At 44.3% G+C, this 19220-nt stretch overlaps 1 protein-coding gene across 2 annotated transcripts in view; it reads left to right on the forward strand.

Annotated features, from left to right (window-relative positions):
* Positions 1–19220, forward strand: part of atrn (attractin) — a 124064-nt gene that overhangs the window by 61161 nt on the left and 43683 nt on the right. For both annotated transcript variants that reach the window (XM_031873161.1, XM_031873159.1), the window contains exon 25: positions 3464–3525. In XM_031873161.1, the coding sequence (XP_031729021.1) occupies positions 3464–3525 (62 nt within the window). The remainder of the gene's footprint in view (positions 1–3463; positions 3526–19220) is intronic.

Consider the following 19220-nt stretch of genomic DNA (forward strand, 5'->3'; position numbering starts at 1 on the left):
CCCCCCCCCCCCCCCCCCCCAACTTCTTGGAATAATTTTCACATATTTGCTACCGATCGGATTTAATTTACGAAACTACGAAACACAGATGTTTGATTAGAGGAATAACACTTACATATAGTCATTTGACCCACAATGGAGATCTTTTACGATGGTCAACGTGTATTCTGTGATGGCTTCATTACCGTTAAACAGCTCGCAACATCAAAGCAGCCAGATTAGTCAGCGAGGAGTTCTCCCACCCCTCTTTTATCTTTTTATTTCTCCCTCTCTCCTGATGAAGAATGGATCTGAATTTAATGATTGTTTGTAATGAAACGCAAATCCCAGACTAATTACATTAAAGAGCTGTGATCTCCTGTTCCGTGCCTTAGTGAACATGTCATGATATGGTAGAGATTACAACAGCCTCCAATTGAATGCCCTGCTGTGGAGTAGCAGCAGCTGTAGCTATCAGCTGGCCGGGCCGCTCTGCGTCTGTGTGTGGACTCGTGGAGTGTTTATCTGGGCCACGCACGGCTGCCTGATGGGTGCGTTTTGATACTGATCACACACCGAGTGTAGAAAACAGACTGAGCGGTTTTGCCAGCGTGCAACAGCGGCTGCTTATTATTTAAACGGTAGATTCAGAGTTTATGCAGACACATGAGACAATACAAAGATAATATGCATATTATATCAAATTAATGGGATTAATCCATCCAATAGCTGTTGTTGCATTTAACTAATAAACAGAAGTCTGAACCCCACGATGACGCTAGAAGACAAGTCAGAGGATCACCAGAGTCAGACGGATACATCATGAAACCATGAATGTCTGTACAGAGTTGAACCAAATGTCAGTCTCGACCAAAGTGGTGGAATTACAGACACTGATTTGGCCGCAGAGCCACAGCACTAGCATGGCTGAACATGTTAAAATAGTAAACATAATAAAGGATAAAACTGTATCTGCATGTACCCCGTAGCTTGAGCAGTGTTCTTTCTGTTGTCACAATCAAACTATAAAGAAGGAATGTTCTGTGAAACATTACTCGATGGCACTTACAGATCACGCACACATCATCCGGCTCCACCGTATTATTCCCTTTCCTTCTGTCCCGTCCTTTTGTTTATTTTTGTGGAACCTGTTGAGCGGCCCTCCCTCCCACCGTCAACGAAGCTTTCCTTCAAAACTCCAACGTAGCTGTCAGAAGCCATTAGAAGCAGAAGATGTTGCGTTCATGACGCCCGGCGGCCGGCTGACGGGACCTGCTGCGAGATCCTTTGCGGCACATCTCGCCGCCCCCATCGGCCTGCCTCTCGGTGACAAAGCACACCGCTGACACTTGAGATTAGCTGCTACGATAATGTTAATAAGTTATGCTGTGATGACATGAAGCACATGTCATTGAGTGTGTTGAGGAAGTCGGCATTGGCCTTGAAGGAGACTATTGTGTCATTAGAAGAGAGAATGACTTCATGTATCTGGAACCACTGGAGGAGTAGACGGCTTTGATCGGCCGCTGTCACAAAGCGAACCAGCTGACGAGGCTTCTGTGGCGATTCTAAGATTCCTGCCTCTCAGAGCTTCACACAATCTTTGATAGTTGTTCTCTAAATCCTTTCATTTTTACATTCATGAGCACAGGAAGTGAGATATTCCCTCCAAACCATTTTCTATTCATCGCATGTTCCTAATTTGCACCTTAGAAACTTATTTCCAAAAAGTTCTCCAGTGCTTTGTGGAGGTACAGGGACTGTGTGTTTTCTGTGCCTCCCAGGTAGCATTGGTGCTAAAGTGGTGAGTAGATCAGTCTTTACGGCACTCAACAAGCAAAATTGCAAGAACTTGCCGGTTCCTGCCTCGCAAAATGTGAGGATTTTCTGCTTTTCTCTGCTTCGTATCACTATAAATTGGTTATATTTGAGAATTGAACAGCTAGTTGGACATAATGAGCAGTTTTAAGTCGTTCTTGCTTTGCGCTCCTTCCCCACGTCTACATTGGAAATAATGGATTTGAGGGTGCTAAAAACGCGACGTGTGAAGTTCCCCTAAAATAACTCAAGAGCTGTTTAAAGCATTAAAGAGACTAAGACTAAATCAGAAACAATAACTTGATGAGACCAACATATCAAGATCCTAAAATACCCCAATACATCGGCATCCCAAAGAGAGAGGGCATTCTTTCGATAAAGACTTTTTGTAGTATAAGCAACTAATCAAAATATTAAGGGAGCTTCAATACTTCATATTTGGCATATTAGCGCCACGCTCCGTCCACTGCGGTCCCAGGGGATCAACTGCCAGACCGCTGACATCTTTGCAAAGTTTTCTTTGGGTGTGTTGCTCCTGAACTTCTCTTCAGTGTTCAACAGTCTGGAGAAAAATGATCACACTGAGGATTTGGCGCTCAACAGTAATCAACAGCAACACATTAGCGATCCAGATGGTGCTGACTACACCAGTAAATTAGACCCAGCCGGTCACAACCCCCCCCCCCCCTCATCTCTCCACAGAGGCCCCTGCCTTTGGCCCCGCGTTGCTCTTGTGTAACGTCGCTGTAGCTTTACACACCCATCAAGTCTCTCTCTGCATGTATTGTACTTCCTGATCACATTAAGTATTCATATACTAATCTGACACACACTGCTGCGTTTACCAGCTTTTGGGCCTCCATTCCGCTCTTTATTTTCTTGCACTGGAATTGTATGCAAATCCCCGCTTTGCTGAGGAATAATAAGCAGGAGCGAAGATAAGTTCTGGTCCGAGGTGTCACCTCGAAGAGAAGATGTGTGAGTGGAATTCTGCTGCTTGGTCTGGAGGTGCAGCACCCTGATGCCACCAGAGAGAGGCAGTGGCGTGTTGTTGCAGGGATATGGTCGTGGCGAGACATTTCCAGGGGGGGGGGGAGGTACTGCACTGCCAACGTTACCCCTGGCAACCTTGATTAAGACAGGATACCGTCAGTACAATTGCTCTTGTGATGATTACATAGTGAATATTTCTGCCCACATGTGCAGCAATGACATTTTTCATATTCCCCCCCCCCCCGCTGCACAGACTGTGGGCAGCTGAGAGGCCCGGCTGCTGCCGTGTCGTTGCTTTGTCAGGCGTGCAGTCTGAACCACGGATAAGCTGACGCACTGAGAACCTCCACGTAGTCGAGAATAAGGAGCACCATAAGGAAGAAAGTCGCTTATCTTGACTCTGGCTTTCAACTGGTGAACCACTAGAAAAACACACACTATGAAATATGCAAGTAAAGTCAGAGGTTGACAACATAGTGTCATGAATATACATATATGATCTACAACATAAAAACACACGCATTGTCTCTCCTGCTCGACCGCGGGCCTTTTGTCAGCTCCACAAGGTGGACTCCACTCTGAAGCTCGCATGTGTATGAGTGTTATGAGTGCATAACGCTTATTAAAGTGTATTTCTGACGAGGCCTTCTGTCCCTTTCTTTCCCTTTTGCAGATCGCCTTCTCGCAGCACAGTAACTTCATGGATCTGGTGCAGTTCTTTGTCACGTTCTTCAGGTGAGCAGCCCCCCCCCCCCCCTGTCAATTCACTTACTCCACACCACAGATGTGTTTATGTTGAAGCTCCGCTGTGCCTGTGTGCACCAGCCATTACTGTGAAGAAGCACTGCAGCTCACTGGTTTAAAGGAGCTGGTTAGTTGTCGCCATGCACACAAAGTTCATTTATTGTCATCGTTCGACAGGGCTGAGCAATGAAATGCAGTCCCAAATTTGATGCATAAGAAAAAACACAAAAACTACATTATCTGTGAAGGATGCAACTCTTATTCTACTCGAGCGTTCATGCACACACAAGCAGCTACGCCTACTTTTAATAGCTGCAGGTGAACAAAGAAACAACCTGCTCTGATATGTGAATGAATGTGTTCCCACATCCCTTGGGACTTCATTCCCGTTTAACTGGGCAGCACATTATAATTTTGTACACAATCTTCTACATCACCAACCTTTTTAGTGCCAAAGCAGAAAGTAGCTTTTCCTTTATGTAGCATGTTGGAAGAGCGCGGCCCCATCTCAGGCTCTCAGGCTGCGCAGTAGAGGTGTGAAGCTAGTGATTAAGATTCACCTGTCAACGGTTCTCGAGGTATCTCCATATTTAGCATCCATTTTCTATATTTGCTACTTTTCCACCAGTTACTGAAGCAGTCGGATGCATCTAAACCGACCTTATTATTTAGAAAGTGCCTCCAGAATAATTTATAAATACTTGAATCTTTCTGCGTAGTATTACAAGTGTGCATTAATTCACACAAATACCTTTTTCACATAGCAGCTCTCAGACAGGGCAATGAATGCCTGTGGCATGTTACAGTGCATGGATTAGCTTGGCGGCTAGCAGACGTTTCCTTACCCATAGCTCTTCTACTCTTACTTGGTTTAGGTCTCTGCAGCTCCACACAGGGTTCACCACACCGACATGCACGTTTCCTTTCAGCCCAACTGAGAGGCTAATATTGGTAGCGAGAGCAACAAGTTAGCGTGAGAAGTTAAGAAGCACTGGCGTTTAGCAAAACTAAGATAGTCAGCTACTGCTTACAGCTTTTGAAGTCGACCACGTATGACAGTGTCACATAGACACTATATTCTGTATTTATTTATTCAGCAGATGAAATATTCAAACCCACGGTTCCACATCATGGAAAGGAGATGGAAAATGTATTTGATGTCATTTTAGCTTTGCACACATTCCTCCGTGGTTCACACTGACAGACAGTTGCTTTGCATCTCGAGGGGGATTTAAAATGCATTTCTCAAGGATCCTTGTCAGAGCAACGTGTTGCTTTCTGAAGATGGAGGCGCTGGTTCTGCTGGTCGGTGCTGAACACGTGTGCATGTGTTGAGCTGTGATGAATGCCTGAACCTCAGGAACTGCTCTGATGTGTTATTGATTTTTTTTTTCTTCTTTCTTTTAAAATGTGAGGCACCACAAATTGGGTACACTAGTGTGTTTGATGCATGTGTGTGTCTCTTTCTGCTGTGTATCCTGTGAGTGTGTTTGATGCATGTGTGCGTCTCTTTCTGCTGTGTATCCTGTGAGTGTGTTTGATGCATGTGTGCGTCTCTTTCTGCTGTGTATCCTGTGAGTGTGTTTGCGTGTCGCCTAGAACTCAGAGGAGAAATGTAGGACGTTTTCATCTCCACAATGTCCTGAAAGAATTGCCGGCTCTTTCAGCTTTTATTGATCCAGCCGCCATATACAGTATATGTATGTATATATGTGTATAGTATATATAGTGTATAGTACAGGTAGAGACAGCTCTGATGGGGTTGATTTCAAAGATTTTTTATTTTTTTTTGCCGATACAATCATGTTTAATAACCGTATGTTTCAGCATCGATTGACTAAATCACCGTCCACTCTTGATGGTTATTTGTTGTTGTTTTTGGTTGTTGTTCAGCTGTAATAGCTGCGGGTCTACACGTGCCGCCTTCGCTCCCTCTGCAGATAAATGCAGAGCCTGCAGTTGCTCGCTCATGATGCTCGTATGTTCATACGCACGCGTCAGCATCTGAATGTTTGCATGTCAGCATTCGGAGCGTGCAACCTGCGACTATAGCTGTGTGCAGCAAAGCAGGCATCACAGCAACGCACAAACACAACGACCCCTCTCTCTCTCTCTCTCTCTCTCCACCTTTCTCTTTACCTCCTTACCTTTTTTATTGCCTTCCCTTCTTCCTTTCTTTTCTGTTGTCTCTTCACCATCTCCCCCTTCTGTTTACTTTCTCCTCTCCCTCTCTTTTTCCATCCCTCCTTCACTCATCATTTTTGCATCCCTCCTCCTTCCTTCTCCCTCCCTCTCTCCTCTTTTTGTCTCTCCCATCCTCCTTATTTCCCTCCCCCTCATGCTCTCCTCTCACTGTCCTTTCATCTCCTCCTTCTGTTCTGCCTTCCTCCACTCTTCTGTCCCTCGCTTCCCTCCTTCCGTCAGTCTCCCTTGTTCCATCGCCCTCTCTTCCTCTCCTCTGTTTTCTTTCCTCCCAGCCTCCCACCTCTCTCTCTGATTTGCTCTTAATCCCACAGCTCAGTCTTATTTTCTGTGTGTGTTGATGTGTGTGCTGCCTGCCACTGATTTAGCACAGATGAGCAGACCTAAAGTTAGCGAGCTCGCAGCCTTGTCCCTGTTTGCTTCTGGTTCTTTGGAGCGCCGCATTGTTTGTGTTTTGCGGGGGAGGAGAGGGATGCTAATTAACGTGGAAATTGTTTGCTCTTCTTCACTCCCGACTTTCTCTTTCTCTGCGTCTTAATCTCACTCTTCCTTCGCTCTCGGTGCTTTCTCACTCCGTGCCATGTTCCCCTGTGGGGACAGATGAAGGTGGTGCCGTCCCGTTATCTGCAGCACCAGCAAAGATTCCCCCACAAGCATTCTCCAGCCGCAAAAACAAAACAACCGATGCATTAGACATCAGCAGTAACAGTAAAATGCACTCACATATTCACGTCCAGCTGTCCAGCAGCTTCTCACCTTCGGCTCGTTGTGTTGAATCAACGCTTCTTTTTACCCCCGTTTTAAACTCAAGTCAGGAACCTTTCCATGACTGTCATACAAACAGAATTGTGTCTCTAGTTGTGCAAATTAAATGTTTTCTTCCAGGCCTGGAAAATCCCCTGAGAATGTATAAAAAAAAAAAAAAAAAATTCCAAAATATTTTTGGAAATGCAAAGAAAATGTATTTGTGCGCTTTTTCATTTTTTCACTCAAACTGTCACGTTTTTAATTTAAAACTTGGCGGCTGCTAAGCGAGCATCCTTTGAAGTAAAAGTGACCTGAATGACAAATTTCCTGGCTACATAAGTCCAAAGTGCTGCATGGAGGAAGCTGAAAGAGCGATCATAAAATGCAACTTTCTGAACATTGCCCAGTGGGACAAATTTGTCATGGAGATATTGCTGTCGTGGCCATTTTTGAAGTCTAACTTTTGACATCATCTAGCCTACATCTTTCTCTCGCCCAAGTAGTTTTGGAGCTCCTTCAAAAAGAAAAAAGTAAAAGTTTGTTTGTATGTTTTCGAAGTAGTTTGTCTGGTTTATGAAGCCAGTGTTCAGCAAAGGTGCATATGACAGTGAGACTTAACCTACACAGTGTAACGTGTCTTAGAGGAATGAGTTGTACTCTAATATATAATTCAACAACATCAAAATTATGAAATAACTCTTTAATGTCCTTTTCAGCCAAGTGTTCATATCTCAGTCTGGCAGTGAAGTGGGATCCAGCTCTTTGTTGTGGGACCAGATCTTCTTTTCTTTTTGATGGGTACATTAAAGTAACAGGAATAAAACTAGTCCCCAAGCACACTGACCACTCGTTGGCGCGCTGTGGCGCCTTTTATAAAAAAAAAAAAAAAAAAAAATAGTCAGCGCGGCACCGAGGCCTGATGTCCCAGAACATTCTCTGATCCCCTGAGAGATCTCCTCGCTGCCATAACGAGCTTTCTGCTTTGCACTTACATCCAACCCAAGTGCTTGCATGTATTTTTAGTCCGTGCCTGGTCCCAGAGAACCCCTTAATGCTGCCGGTGTTTAGCACCCGGAAGTGTCACTGGTCAAAGACACTCGAGTCTGAATATTGAAGAAAGAATAGGTTCTGATCGAAGTCAATTTTAAATCAGGCGGCAACCTCTGCTTGTGGAAGCGTCTTGAACCTGTAACTCTTCTAATGGCCAGCAGGGGGCGAACAGACACGTTACGAAAAGAAAAATGACTCTACTTCTCTCTTGATTTATTACCTCAGTAAACATTGTAAACATGAGTTCATGGTCTCAATCTCTAGTTTCAAGTCTGTATGTGGGTAGAGTGGTTGGCGTTCACTTTTGTTGCAGACTGAGAGATTGATGCTTTGAGGTGGACCTGAGACTTCCGGAGCCCACCCGAGTTCACACCTCAGCAGAAGTACGCCTTAGTCGTGGAAAGTCTGACACAGCTGCTCGCTAAAGCCCGCAGGAGCACATTTAAGAGGATAAGTCAGCTGATTATATTATTGTACTTCCCTTGAAAAGACCAAAATAAGCAAACAAATTGATCCTACTAACAAGTATTCTGTGTAGTTTAGGTTTATATCTTATTCCTTTGTGCCACAAATCTCCATTGTTGTCCACAAAGCATTACTGTAAAAAGCCACTAGTGAGCACCTGGTGACATGCGCCTCATAACGGTCCACATTAATGACCTCCACAGAGCTCCATCAGCACCTGGCAGCTTCAATACCCTTGAAATGTCGTCCTGTTTGAGATGAATTATTGAAATATAAAACCCACTTAATTACCTTTATTTACCTCCCTTTGCTGCTTGTTATCGCGCTTGTGTTTTTAAAGGATCGCTGACTCATCTTGGGGTTGCCGGCTGTCTGCACAGAGGGGAGACGTGAGTTGGTTCTGGGCAGCAGAGGCGTTAGAAGAAGGCGGTACCAGCAGTTTGACGGATTCTTTACTGGTTTTGATCTGTTGTGATTTTGAGTATCAAAGCGCTGTCGTCAAAATCTACTCGACAATGAATTCTTAATCGCCCCGAGTGCCGGCATTGGCCATCAGCATGCAGCAGCAGGGAGCACGCAGCAGTGTTCTTCCACTCGCCGACCTTGTTCTCGACCGTTTAGCTCGTTAAAGAGGAGAGGTGATTAGTGTCGTCACTCCCGGGTCTCTCCAGTCAGCATGCTGGCTGTGTGTGTCGCTCTCCACCTCACCTCTGCCTCCTCTTTTTGCTTTTCTTTATCTGATACTTGTGCTAGAATGAGACTCAGGACAGCGCTGTTGCCTAAATTTTGCCTGAATTCATCGTTTTTTTGAGGGGAAATAAATCGTCTTGAAGCAGCTTGGGTCACAAAGGTACCGGTCCTCCGAGAAGTGGTCTAAAATCAAGAGGACAGCTTAAATAATTCATTCATGGGGAGAAGTTATTTTGGCAGACGTGTGCAACTTTTGCCAGTTGCACTTTCTGTCGATCGGACTGCTGTCCAACTTCTCCGGATTTTGCTTTTGAGGATTCAGCATCTCCCATTTACACACATTGTTCGGCGTGTGGGTTTATCTTATTGAGGAAGAAATAAAAGCTTGACCAGCCTCTCTCGTAAACACGGGTGCAGAGCTGTGCACACACATCCACTCACACGTCATCAGTGACGAGCCGTTCAGTTCAGTGAAAATTACATTCCAACAAATCAATTTCTCATTTTGACTCGTTAGAATAAGATTTCTGGAAAGACAATGTTGGTATCAGTAATTCCCTTTTCACTACTAAGAATAACTATTAAAGATATCTACAGCTGAACTACACACGTGGAACAAGGATTGTGACGAGTAGACATTTTATTTCCCTTTCAGATATCAGATATAGAACTTCAGGTTCATTCATTTCAGATCTCTCTGCTGTCATCTTGACCTGGAATGCTAGATATCTCAAACGTCATTGTTAGTACCAATACACTTCTACTAGTTACTATTTGACTCATTTTCCGATATGAAATGCAATTCTAGATAATATCTGTAATCACCTTCTTACAATTCCAAGCCGATCAATTATTACATTTTGGCTCATCAGAATTTAATTTTCATATCTAGAATTCCATTCACGGTGTCGGTTCTGTAGAAACAGACGTCTGCAGTGGAACATTTTGACTGCAGAGAACTGAGTTGTGTAGATGCTGATAATTGGAATTGCCACTAGTCCAAAAAACGTCATGGATATTTTGGCTTGAAATTATAAAACATCAAACTTGAATGATGGATGCCTGTAATTTAGTTTGGATAGAAGTCAACGGTAAACATTTACTGGTTGTAATTAAGTTAAAGATATCGTCAATGATCATTTCCACTGGTAAGAAATTAATAGTTGCTATCAAGCAATTAATTACAGATATAATTTAATTAGAATTGCTACTAGTCAGAATTACATTATAGATATGACTTGGAATTATAACGAGCCAAAAGGCAATTGTTGATACCAGTTACTATTACTGCTACTGCTTAAATGTTAGGACTTGCCACACACACACACACACAAACACAGGTCCAGGTAGTGGCCACTCGTGCATACTTGAAGCATCAACAGAACATAAATAATTCTGTTGTCGCGACGGCCCTCTCACCGTTCAGCCTCTTTTAAACACATCTGCAGGTTTAGACTCTGGCACGGAAACTCTCCGGTGCACACGCTCGGTCTTTTGTGCACACACGGACACGCATGCGTGCACACGCAGAAACACTCTCTATTCAAAAATAGGAGGCGACCAGCCACTCAGTGGTGCTGTGTGCCCTCCGTGTGCGAAGGGTAGTCATGCCACACACACACACACGCACGCGCACACACACACACACACACACACACACACACACACACACACACACTGAATGGGTTTTTCTTTTTCTCTACTGCATCTTCAAAGCTTTGGGACAGCAGCCTGCGATAGTGCATGCGTTGGGCTCTGCTCAATGCAATCAATTTAAAATGTCAATTTAAATTGCGACCACTTTAGCGACGACAGATCGTTCCCAATTATTTCCCCGTGGCATTTGTTCTCAGTGGCTTCATTATCGAGCAGGGAGCCTCCCCGTCTTCCAATGCGGACAGCGATCCATCACCGGGATTTGTGTGAAAAAGAGTGACATTGACCCCAAACCGTGATGTGCGGCCTGGAGCGCGCTGCCTAGCTGTTTCCCTCTCACACTCGTCTGTGTTTGTACACAAACGTCGGCCTCCATCAACGTCACCAGCAGCGCTGACGGGGCGGCTGATTGGTGATTGACAGCAGGACACAGTGTGGAGGACTCTGCAGCACAAAAACACCAAAACATAAACCGGAGCTGTGATTCAAACTTTTGAAATGTTGAGTTAACAGATTTCCAAAATGTCTTTTAAAGGAAGGAGGAAGTTGATTGTATCACATTATTCATTATTGGCAATGTTTGATACATTGCACCGTATATCTTAAATTGAATTGTAGCTGACTGTCATCAGTCTTTTGACAGAATATGAATTAATCCTTTTGAATTTTGAATTCTGAATTCAAAAGGATTCAAATTTTGAATTTTCTATGAGCAGACAGATGTCAATGCAAATGTCCCTCTCTCTCTCTCCCTCTCTCTTTCTCTCTCTCTCTCTATCGCTCTTTTTATACCTGTCAAAACAGAATTACAACAAAAACATGTGCCTCTTACTCTCCCCTCCTTCTCCCTCTCAAGGAGAGGGAGAGAGAGAGGGAGAGAGAGAGGGAGAGAGAGAGAGAGAGAGAGAGGGAGAGAGAGACACAGACACAGACAGACAGACAGACAGCTCTCATTCAAACTCTGTCCGCCTCTCCTAAGGGGCCTCCCCGGGCACTCAGCAGGGGCTGCCGCAGGTGCAGTTCCAGCCCTCCTCTCTTTTCTAGTCCTCTGTCTCCTCTCACTCCCTCCATCTATATCCGAACCTTTGTTGCTGCATCAGCGCCTGTCCATTTACCTCCCTGCCTTGGGTTGTCTTTTTGTTTGTATTTTTTTATCTCTGTGCTGCTTCTTTCTTATTCCTTCCACATTTCCAGCCTTCTCTTCATCTTCCTCCCCTGTCTGCCTTCTTTCTCGCTGCCTCTTTTTCTTCTCTATCTTGCATTCTTTAACACTCTCTCTGTGTATCTGACCTCGTTGTCAGGTCATCAGTGAGGAGCCAGAGTGAGATACAAGTAGAAGATGGAGCAGATAGAGGGAGTGCAAGAAGCCGTCTCGTGGCTAAACCTTCCCCCACCGATAGGCCCGCGAGGAGCTGAAAGCCCCGGTTAATAATGCATGACTCAGATCAGTCGTTTTGACTCGGCGCATTCACCCTCTGCTGCTCCTCCTCTTCCTCCTCCTCACCTGTAATGAGCAGGGAGGAGAGCAAAGGGAACGTGAGCAGGGCCGTAACGCCCTCCCAGGGAGTCCCAAGAGGGAGGCGAAGTCTTTTCTTCCCATCGGCCTCGTGTCCGCTCCCTTCGCACCTCACACATGTGTCTTAAGTGCCACGGATCTCTTGAAGGTTTGTTCATCTGTTATTTTTTTGCAAGCGTTTGCTTCCGTTTGATGGAAAAGCATCGTCCTCGGAGTCCTCGTGCTTCTGGGCCCCCCGGTTGCAGGATTGTGGAAAACGACTTATGGAAAAGCCCCTTTTTTTCCTCCAGTTCTGTTATTGGTTCTGGTCTGATCTCGTTACCTGTTCAGAATGAACGGTGCGTTGGCTCGACTTGCTCCAGCTTTAGAGGGAAGCTGCTCCTTTATTCACCAAGCAATTTCTAAATCCTCCTCTTCCCTCACTGGTTTTTGTCCCTCTTTCACTGCAGCTTTTGTTTTTTTTATCACCACTGCTGCTTATTCCACTAGATCACATCTCAGACAGGCTCCCCAACAAACTCGCATTTAGCAAGTTGTCAGCCTTGAATGGCTTCCTACAGGTAAATATCAGTGCACCCAGTGCAGCTCCAGATGTTCAGTATAAATGACGAGTTTTAGCACAAAAATTGTCGCAACGGCTGTTATTTTATTGAACTTCCGAAAAGGGCAATTTTCAAACCAAAAGCGGCAATTTTAATTAGCCGTAAGCCTCTCGTCTCAAGAGGTGAAACGATAACTGTGGTGGCAAATTTAATTATCTGTAGCTAATTAACATCCATGAATTGGCAGTGGGAGTGATGAACAAGGCTGTTTGATGAAGAAAAAAAAACAAAGTGCACTTCAACTTTTTCACACCTCACTGCAGCAGCAGCATGCTTCTGTTTGTCCTCAAGCGAAAAATAAATCTGCAGTCGACTAATTAGTAAGTTGATGCAATCAACAGATCTACAAACAAAGAATCATGTAAATACAGCACTTTAAACCTTAGGTCTCTTGGAAATCAGTATGAAAAAACAATCAATTAAAGAAGTATTAATTGACTAAGACAGAAACCTGCTAACCTGCCTTATAAGGACATGCCATATTCGATTGAGCTTTTGGTCTCCCCTACCAAAGAGAATCTAGTGACTGTTTCCCGGCTCCTATTGTGCTCGGAGTGAGTAAACAAACTAACCAAAGCTGAAGAGATTTATACAGGAATTTGTATTCTGCCACATGTTCAGCCCTGCTTCCATTTCAGCTGGGTTGGAGAGCCTGGAAGAGTCCCACCACCCACAGCGCTGCAGGGCTTGTAACGGTGACAAGTGCCGGCCAGAATAGGACCTCCGAGCGGCTGCTGGTTGGTGTGCGGTTCAGCAGACAAACTTATATCCGCTATAGCGAAACGGAAAATGGCGTTTGGCTGTCGAGCAGGTTTAATTTCCCACTCTGGGGTAAAAGCCAGCGGCAGGCAGGCGGCTGGATTAGTATTCAGCTGGCTGTGGACAACAGAGCCGGTCTGTTGGTGTTTGCCCTGTGGCTGTTGTCTCGCTGTCAGGTTAGCCAATGACACGTCAGAGCTCACCTCTCTGGCCTCGGCAGCTCGTGGATATAATACACTCTCTTTCCACACTCCAGTCCGCCGCAGAAACGGACAGCTTCCATCATTCTTAAACCTGCCATTCAGGACTTCTTCTTTCGCCTCCAGTTATATACTCATACTGTGGACCTACTTTTCCATTGCACAGCCAAAGAAATGGGTTCCAGTACTAAACTAATTCAACATTTTGTCCATTGTAGCAAAAGTATCACCAAATATAGTATCAATATAATATAACTTATTGCAAAAGAACATCTACAATACATCACTGAACAAATCAACCTGACCTCTTCAGTTATAATCCACTGATTTATGAGGTGTGCAACCTTCTGTTTTTACATTCTGTCTTTTATTTGGCATGCATTTATCAATCAACTATTCTTTTTCCAGTATTTCTATTAAAGTAGAAGATGCATGAATGTCATGCAGAACACCTGCTGAGCCTGGAGAACGACGTGTATTAGTACACAAACAGGAAGGCGGTCCAGGCCCTCTGAAGTCTTACAAACTAGGAAGGACATATTTAAAAAGCATACGCGGCTAAATCATTAAAAAAAGCCAACATGTTTGTACCACTGTAGGTGTTCATCAGGGCATTTAACAAACAGACACAACGGGTGTGGCCTCACCTATGTAGTATCAGCAACCAATGAGAGGGAATAGCACGACCTGGGTGATGATATGACGTGTGAAACAGATTTTAATTGATGACACTTTGGCACACATGTATGGGTTTTAACAAAACCCACATATCAGAGCATGTTGTACATAGTGAACGTGTTTAATGAAGCACATACTGCCTTTGTTGTAAAGTCATGATGACATCATGACAAAACAAATTGTGAAAACAAAAAGAATCTGAGAACACAAACATGTTTTTTTTTTAACTTGTCATTTGCGGAGCAAATTAAGTGGCTTCAAAATAACAGACGTGTTAGCAAATCATTATCTTCTCATTTAAAAAATGTGTTTTCAACATTTCCCTAATTAGCTGCCCAAGAGGAAACTGTTTTTGCAAATTAGTCATAAAAATGCTATTTTTTAAAGATACCCTTTAGAGTTTTTGGCCACTGGGGGGGGGGGCATAAAATAGTTATTAAAAAAAAACAACTTTCATAAGCGAATCCACGTATCTTTTGCCAGCCAATGTGAAGCACACAGATGTCTGACATGACATGTCTTACAGAGAGAGTTGGCAGCAGTGTGGCAATAAAATGAGAGACCAGCAGCCAAAGCAAACATTTCAGACTTCAAAACATTCAATAAAAAGCTTCGTAAACGCTTCATGAGGTAAGAAATCCATTCAGCATGTTCGTTAGGCCTTGAGGACAATATGATGTAGCAAGAAACCTCAAATGCAAACAGAACGGATTGTTTCCATGGAAAACTCCTCAGGATATACTCATTTTCGTTCTTTATATATGTATTATTCATACATGTATTTATACCTGATGCATCGCATCGCACCGCATCATTCTGACACGTTTCCTTTAACCTCCATCACACCTCTGCATCTCCATCTGTTCTCAGTGACACCGCTGAGAGTCCATGTGGTGCTCTATAGTGGCTGTAAGCAGAGACACAACTTAACTGCTGTGTGATAAATCCGTTACAGTGCAGTGCCTACACTTACCAGGATGCATTGCACTCGAGCTTCTGGTCCCATAGAGTCCCTGCCGGCTGTAACCTCTTGACCAACTCTCCGCTGCATTCCTTTGGCCGTATGGCTCAGATTCTGAGAACACGCCCTGGCTACCATATTCTACCAAGAGGCTAGAAATCAAAGCTGAAAGTTCTTCCTTCCATCCACTGTCACATCAAATGACACCACTGGATGCAAGAAGAGCAACAGATTTCATAGTGAGGAATTTAAATGCTCTAATCGTCTACATTTACCATCAACACTGATTGTACATCCATGGAAAAGGTGGCAAAATGTGCCTTTAATGTGACAGTGGCGCTTCAAACGAGGAGGGGAAGTGCGATTGTTGCGGGCGGTTCTGGTGAGGCAGCATCTGCCGGTGGATGTTGATTTCTATTCCCTGTGAGAGTGGCAGCTCCTGGGTGTGATGGAGGGGGGGGGGTGTCAGAGCTGAAGCCTGACTAACTTGGCCAGCTTCTCTTGTGGAGGTTGAGATCAAATGAAGCGCACTGTTCTGTCTGTTTCCATCTGTGTCGTCTTCTCTTTGTGTTTGTGTCCGTCTCGCTTTCTATGTGTCTCTTTCAGTCTTTTGATCTCCTGCGGTGGAAGTATATTGATGACAAAAGACTTGTGAGGGCTCAAAACAAATACGAGTGTATCTCGCCAGTCTGCAAAGTCCACAAGTCCACGCTCAGACAAAGATTTGTAAGATCAGGATTAGGTTTGTGAGCGAGGGAGGGAGGACAGGATCTTGAGCGTAATGATGATTTGAGCACGCGAGAGGAATTGTAACTACTTTTGAGGCAGCATCAGTGATTCTCACACTTTTGTCAGTCTGAATACCCTGAGAGCAAACTCAAACCATGTTCAGTTTCCTTCTACTTTCAAAATAAAAGCTTGGGCACTGGCGTTAACGACTCGATGGAGACGGGGAGCAGTGTCTGTTAAGACTTTATAATCCTAAATGACTCAAATTACATTTGTTGGCAAATGATCTTGTCATGAAGTCATTTCGAGGGTCAATTTAAGAAAGTCGAAATTACTCACTAGATATAAATCACACAGACTGTGTTCGTGTTAAAGGAATACTTCATTCACAAAATGACCATTTGTATATCAGTTATTCTGCCTGTGTTACTCTGACTTTCTCTCACAACTCGTGCAGTGTAATCTGTTTTGTTTATCCAGCCGTGTGCTCACTACTTCCCAAACAGATACAACTTCGCTAAAACCTACTCTCACTTAAACACTTGGGACTCGTCCGGACTTGCCTGCCGAAGTATGAGACTATTCAGAAGTTGGTTAAAAAGAAACTCAGGGTTCCAACAAATTAGAATTAGAATTGTGGCTGCATTCATACCGACAGCGTTGTCTGAATAGGCAAGTGGCAAATACAACATACTGGTATGAATACACTAGGCAACTGTGAGGTGACCAGTTGGGCTGAACCTCGATCCACACGCCCACAATAAGTGAATCGTAGGCTAAAGGCACGTCGGCATAAAAGATGTAAATCACAAGGTGTCCTAAAGAGCCTCCTGGTTCCCAGTTACACAAGAGAAATATATTCCAAAGATGTCTTTTTTTCCCTCGTGCAGACTTTAACTTTGAAAAAGACAGCTGGAGAAAAGTGAGAGTTCAGACTCACAAACGAGCGCACGCTTTATCCGGATTGCACGCTGGAATCTGACTCTGCTGTCATTAATCGGTGCCCGAGCGCTCCTAAACGTTGACCTGCAGACGGAGTTTGTGTTGTGCTCCCTCATCACTTTACTTCCATATCTGTCTTCTGTCTAATCTCGTATCAGTCTTCCACCATTATTGTCCTTTTCCCCTCTGTCCCTTTGTCTTTCCTCCTCCTCCTCCTCCTGTCCTTTGTCCGTCTCTCCTCTTCCCTCCCACCCCGCTGGGCAGGGAGGCCTTTTTGATGAGGGGCTGGTATCTATTCACACGGGTCATTCATCAGCGCCGTGTCGCTCTTTAAGCAGCGAGCAGGAAGCCAGATCAATAGGTTGGCTGAACGGATGGATCTCTTACGAGTCGTCCTCGGCCTGGAGAGATAAGGGATTTCTATTTTTGAATGGATGGCACTTAAAACAGTTGGCGGAGTGGGGGCGGCGGTGAATAGAGCTCTGAGCACATCACAGCCAGTATTAGAATGGGTAACGGCATTTAGATTGAAAAGGTCGTCAAACTTTGGAGAAATCTGCAAGGGGTCTCGCTGGAAGGCCCATGTGTCTGGAGAAGTTCTGCCTCAACTTTGAGATTCTTATTAAATGCACTCGAGTGAATTCACATACGTTCTGTGATCTGAAGCGCAAGAAGAAAAGGGAACAGTTGAACCATGACTTCAATCTCCACTTCTTACTCATCTATTGTGTCTCCACCCAATCCTGATCATTTAGAGTGTTGACATGTTCTCTTCTGTCACACTCTGCGGTACATGGCGCTGTGAGCTATGTGAACACAGGGTTAACTGACTGTAGGAATGGTAAATTAGATGCTAAATATAACTGCTGAGATGAATCCTACAGCGGCTGCATTGGCACTTTGTGTTATGGAGATCAATCTTCAAGTGTAATTTGTTTTTATTGATGTATAATGTAGCTCATTAGTCCCCGAAACCCAAAATATACACACTATATTCTTTACTGGGTTATTTTGTCTCATTGTGACGTTATGATTCAGTGTCCCACGGCCCAGTCTTTAGTTAAGACTTTGTGTTTTTGAGCAGTCCTGTATGGCGTCTATATTTACAGCGGATGTTTTGCCGAAAGGAAAATCTGAGATGATGTTTGGATCGCTGGTGTTCAAGCGTTTTGCCATCATGCTGCTGATACTTTGCTCATCAGCAGCCCGTCGCCAACACTGACGTGAGCTGCACGTAGGAGGTCTGGCCCGCAGAGCCGCTGACAGGAAGTCAGTGAAAGGCCCAACAGTCAGGGAATGAAGTTCAGACTGCAGGAGATGTTGTCTCTGATGTATTTGCGCATACACACACACGCACGCCACACACACGCACACACACTCACTCTATTTCTTTCTTTGTCTTTATTTTTTGTGGTTTTCTGACCTGTCATCTTCAGCAGCTTCCTAAGTGCAAGTGTGAAAGCAGCCAGGGGAAGTGGAGGGAGGCAGGGAACACACACGCACGCACACGCACGCACACGCACACAGTGACACTGCTTACAAAACCTTCTCTTCAAAACATGTCACCGCTACTTTCATCACCTCAAGGTGATTTTGTCGAGAGAGCGCAAAGAGCACCGTGGTTTTGATTCTTTGTATATTTTATTTTTGCAAATGTGGAAAACACTGAAAGTTGAGTAGGAAAAAGACACTGAAAGGTTAAAGTCTGCAGGATTTAGGGAGATCTATTAGCAGAGATGGAATATAATATTCGTAACTGTTTTCATTTGTCCTCTCATCAGTAAAACAGAATGTACGTCAACCTTTCGTATTAGATTCAGTGTTATCAGTAAAACAATACAAATATTCAGGCTCCCTCATGAGGCCAAAATCTGTACTGTGTGTGTGTGTGTGTGTGTGTGTGTGTGTGTGTGTGTGTGTGTGTGTGTGCGCGTGCGTTAGATAAAAGACTATAGAAGGAATTCTTCAAATTTATTTGGCGAACTGATTAAAATCTCCTGCGACCCACCTGTGGGTCCTGGTTCAGTTCTTGGGAATAGGTTGACATGCTTGTGAAGCTGCAGTAACGTGAGCCACAGAGTGCTGAGGTAGTGTTACTGTGGTGAGGATGGCCTCTGAGCGAGACCGAGGTCCTGAAAGATAACACAGCGTTACCAATGTTCTGCACTCTGCGGCTCACGTGACCAAAGTCTTGGTAAAGGAAAGGGTGAGCGGAGGGGTATTCAGCAATCTGCACCCACACTGCTAGATACCACCTAATCCTACGCAATCTCCTTTTAAGTAAAAAATCAATTAGAAAAGTCTAAGGAGGAAGAGAGCGCAGCGAAAAATAAACCAAGATGACAAAGATGTTACTTCATGTCAAGACTCATCATCCAGAAATAAATGTTGGACATGAAATAACCGTCGTGCAAGTATAATAGAATCAGAGTTGAAGTCAAAGTATGTTAGGGGATGGAGGTGTGTGTGTATGCAGGGGATGGAGGTGT

The sequence above is a fragment of the Anarrhichthys ocellatus genome, unplaced genomic scaffold (genome assembly GCF_004355925.1).
Source record: "Anarrhichthys ocellatus isolate YVR2014 unplaced genomic scaffold, GSC_Weel_1.0 scaffold69, whole genome shotgun sequence".
Classification (NCBI taxonomy): domain Eukaryota; kingdom Metazoa; phylum Chordata; class Actinopteri; order Perciformes; family Anarhichadidae; genus Anarrhichthys; species Anarrhichthys ocellatus.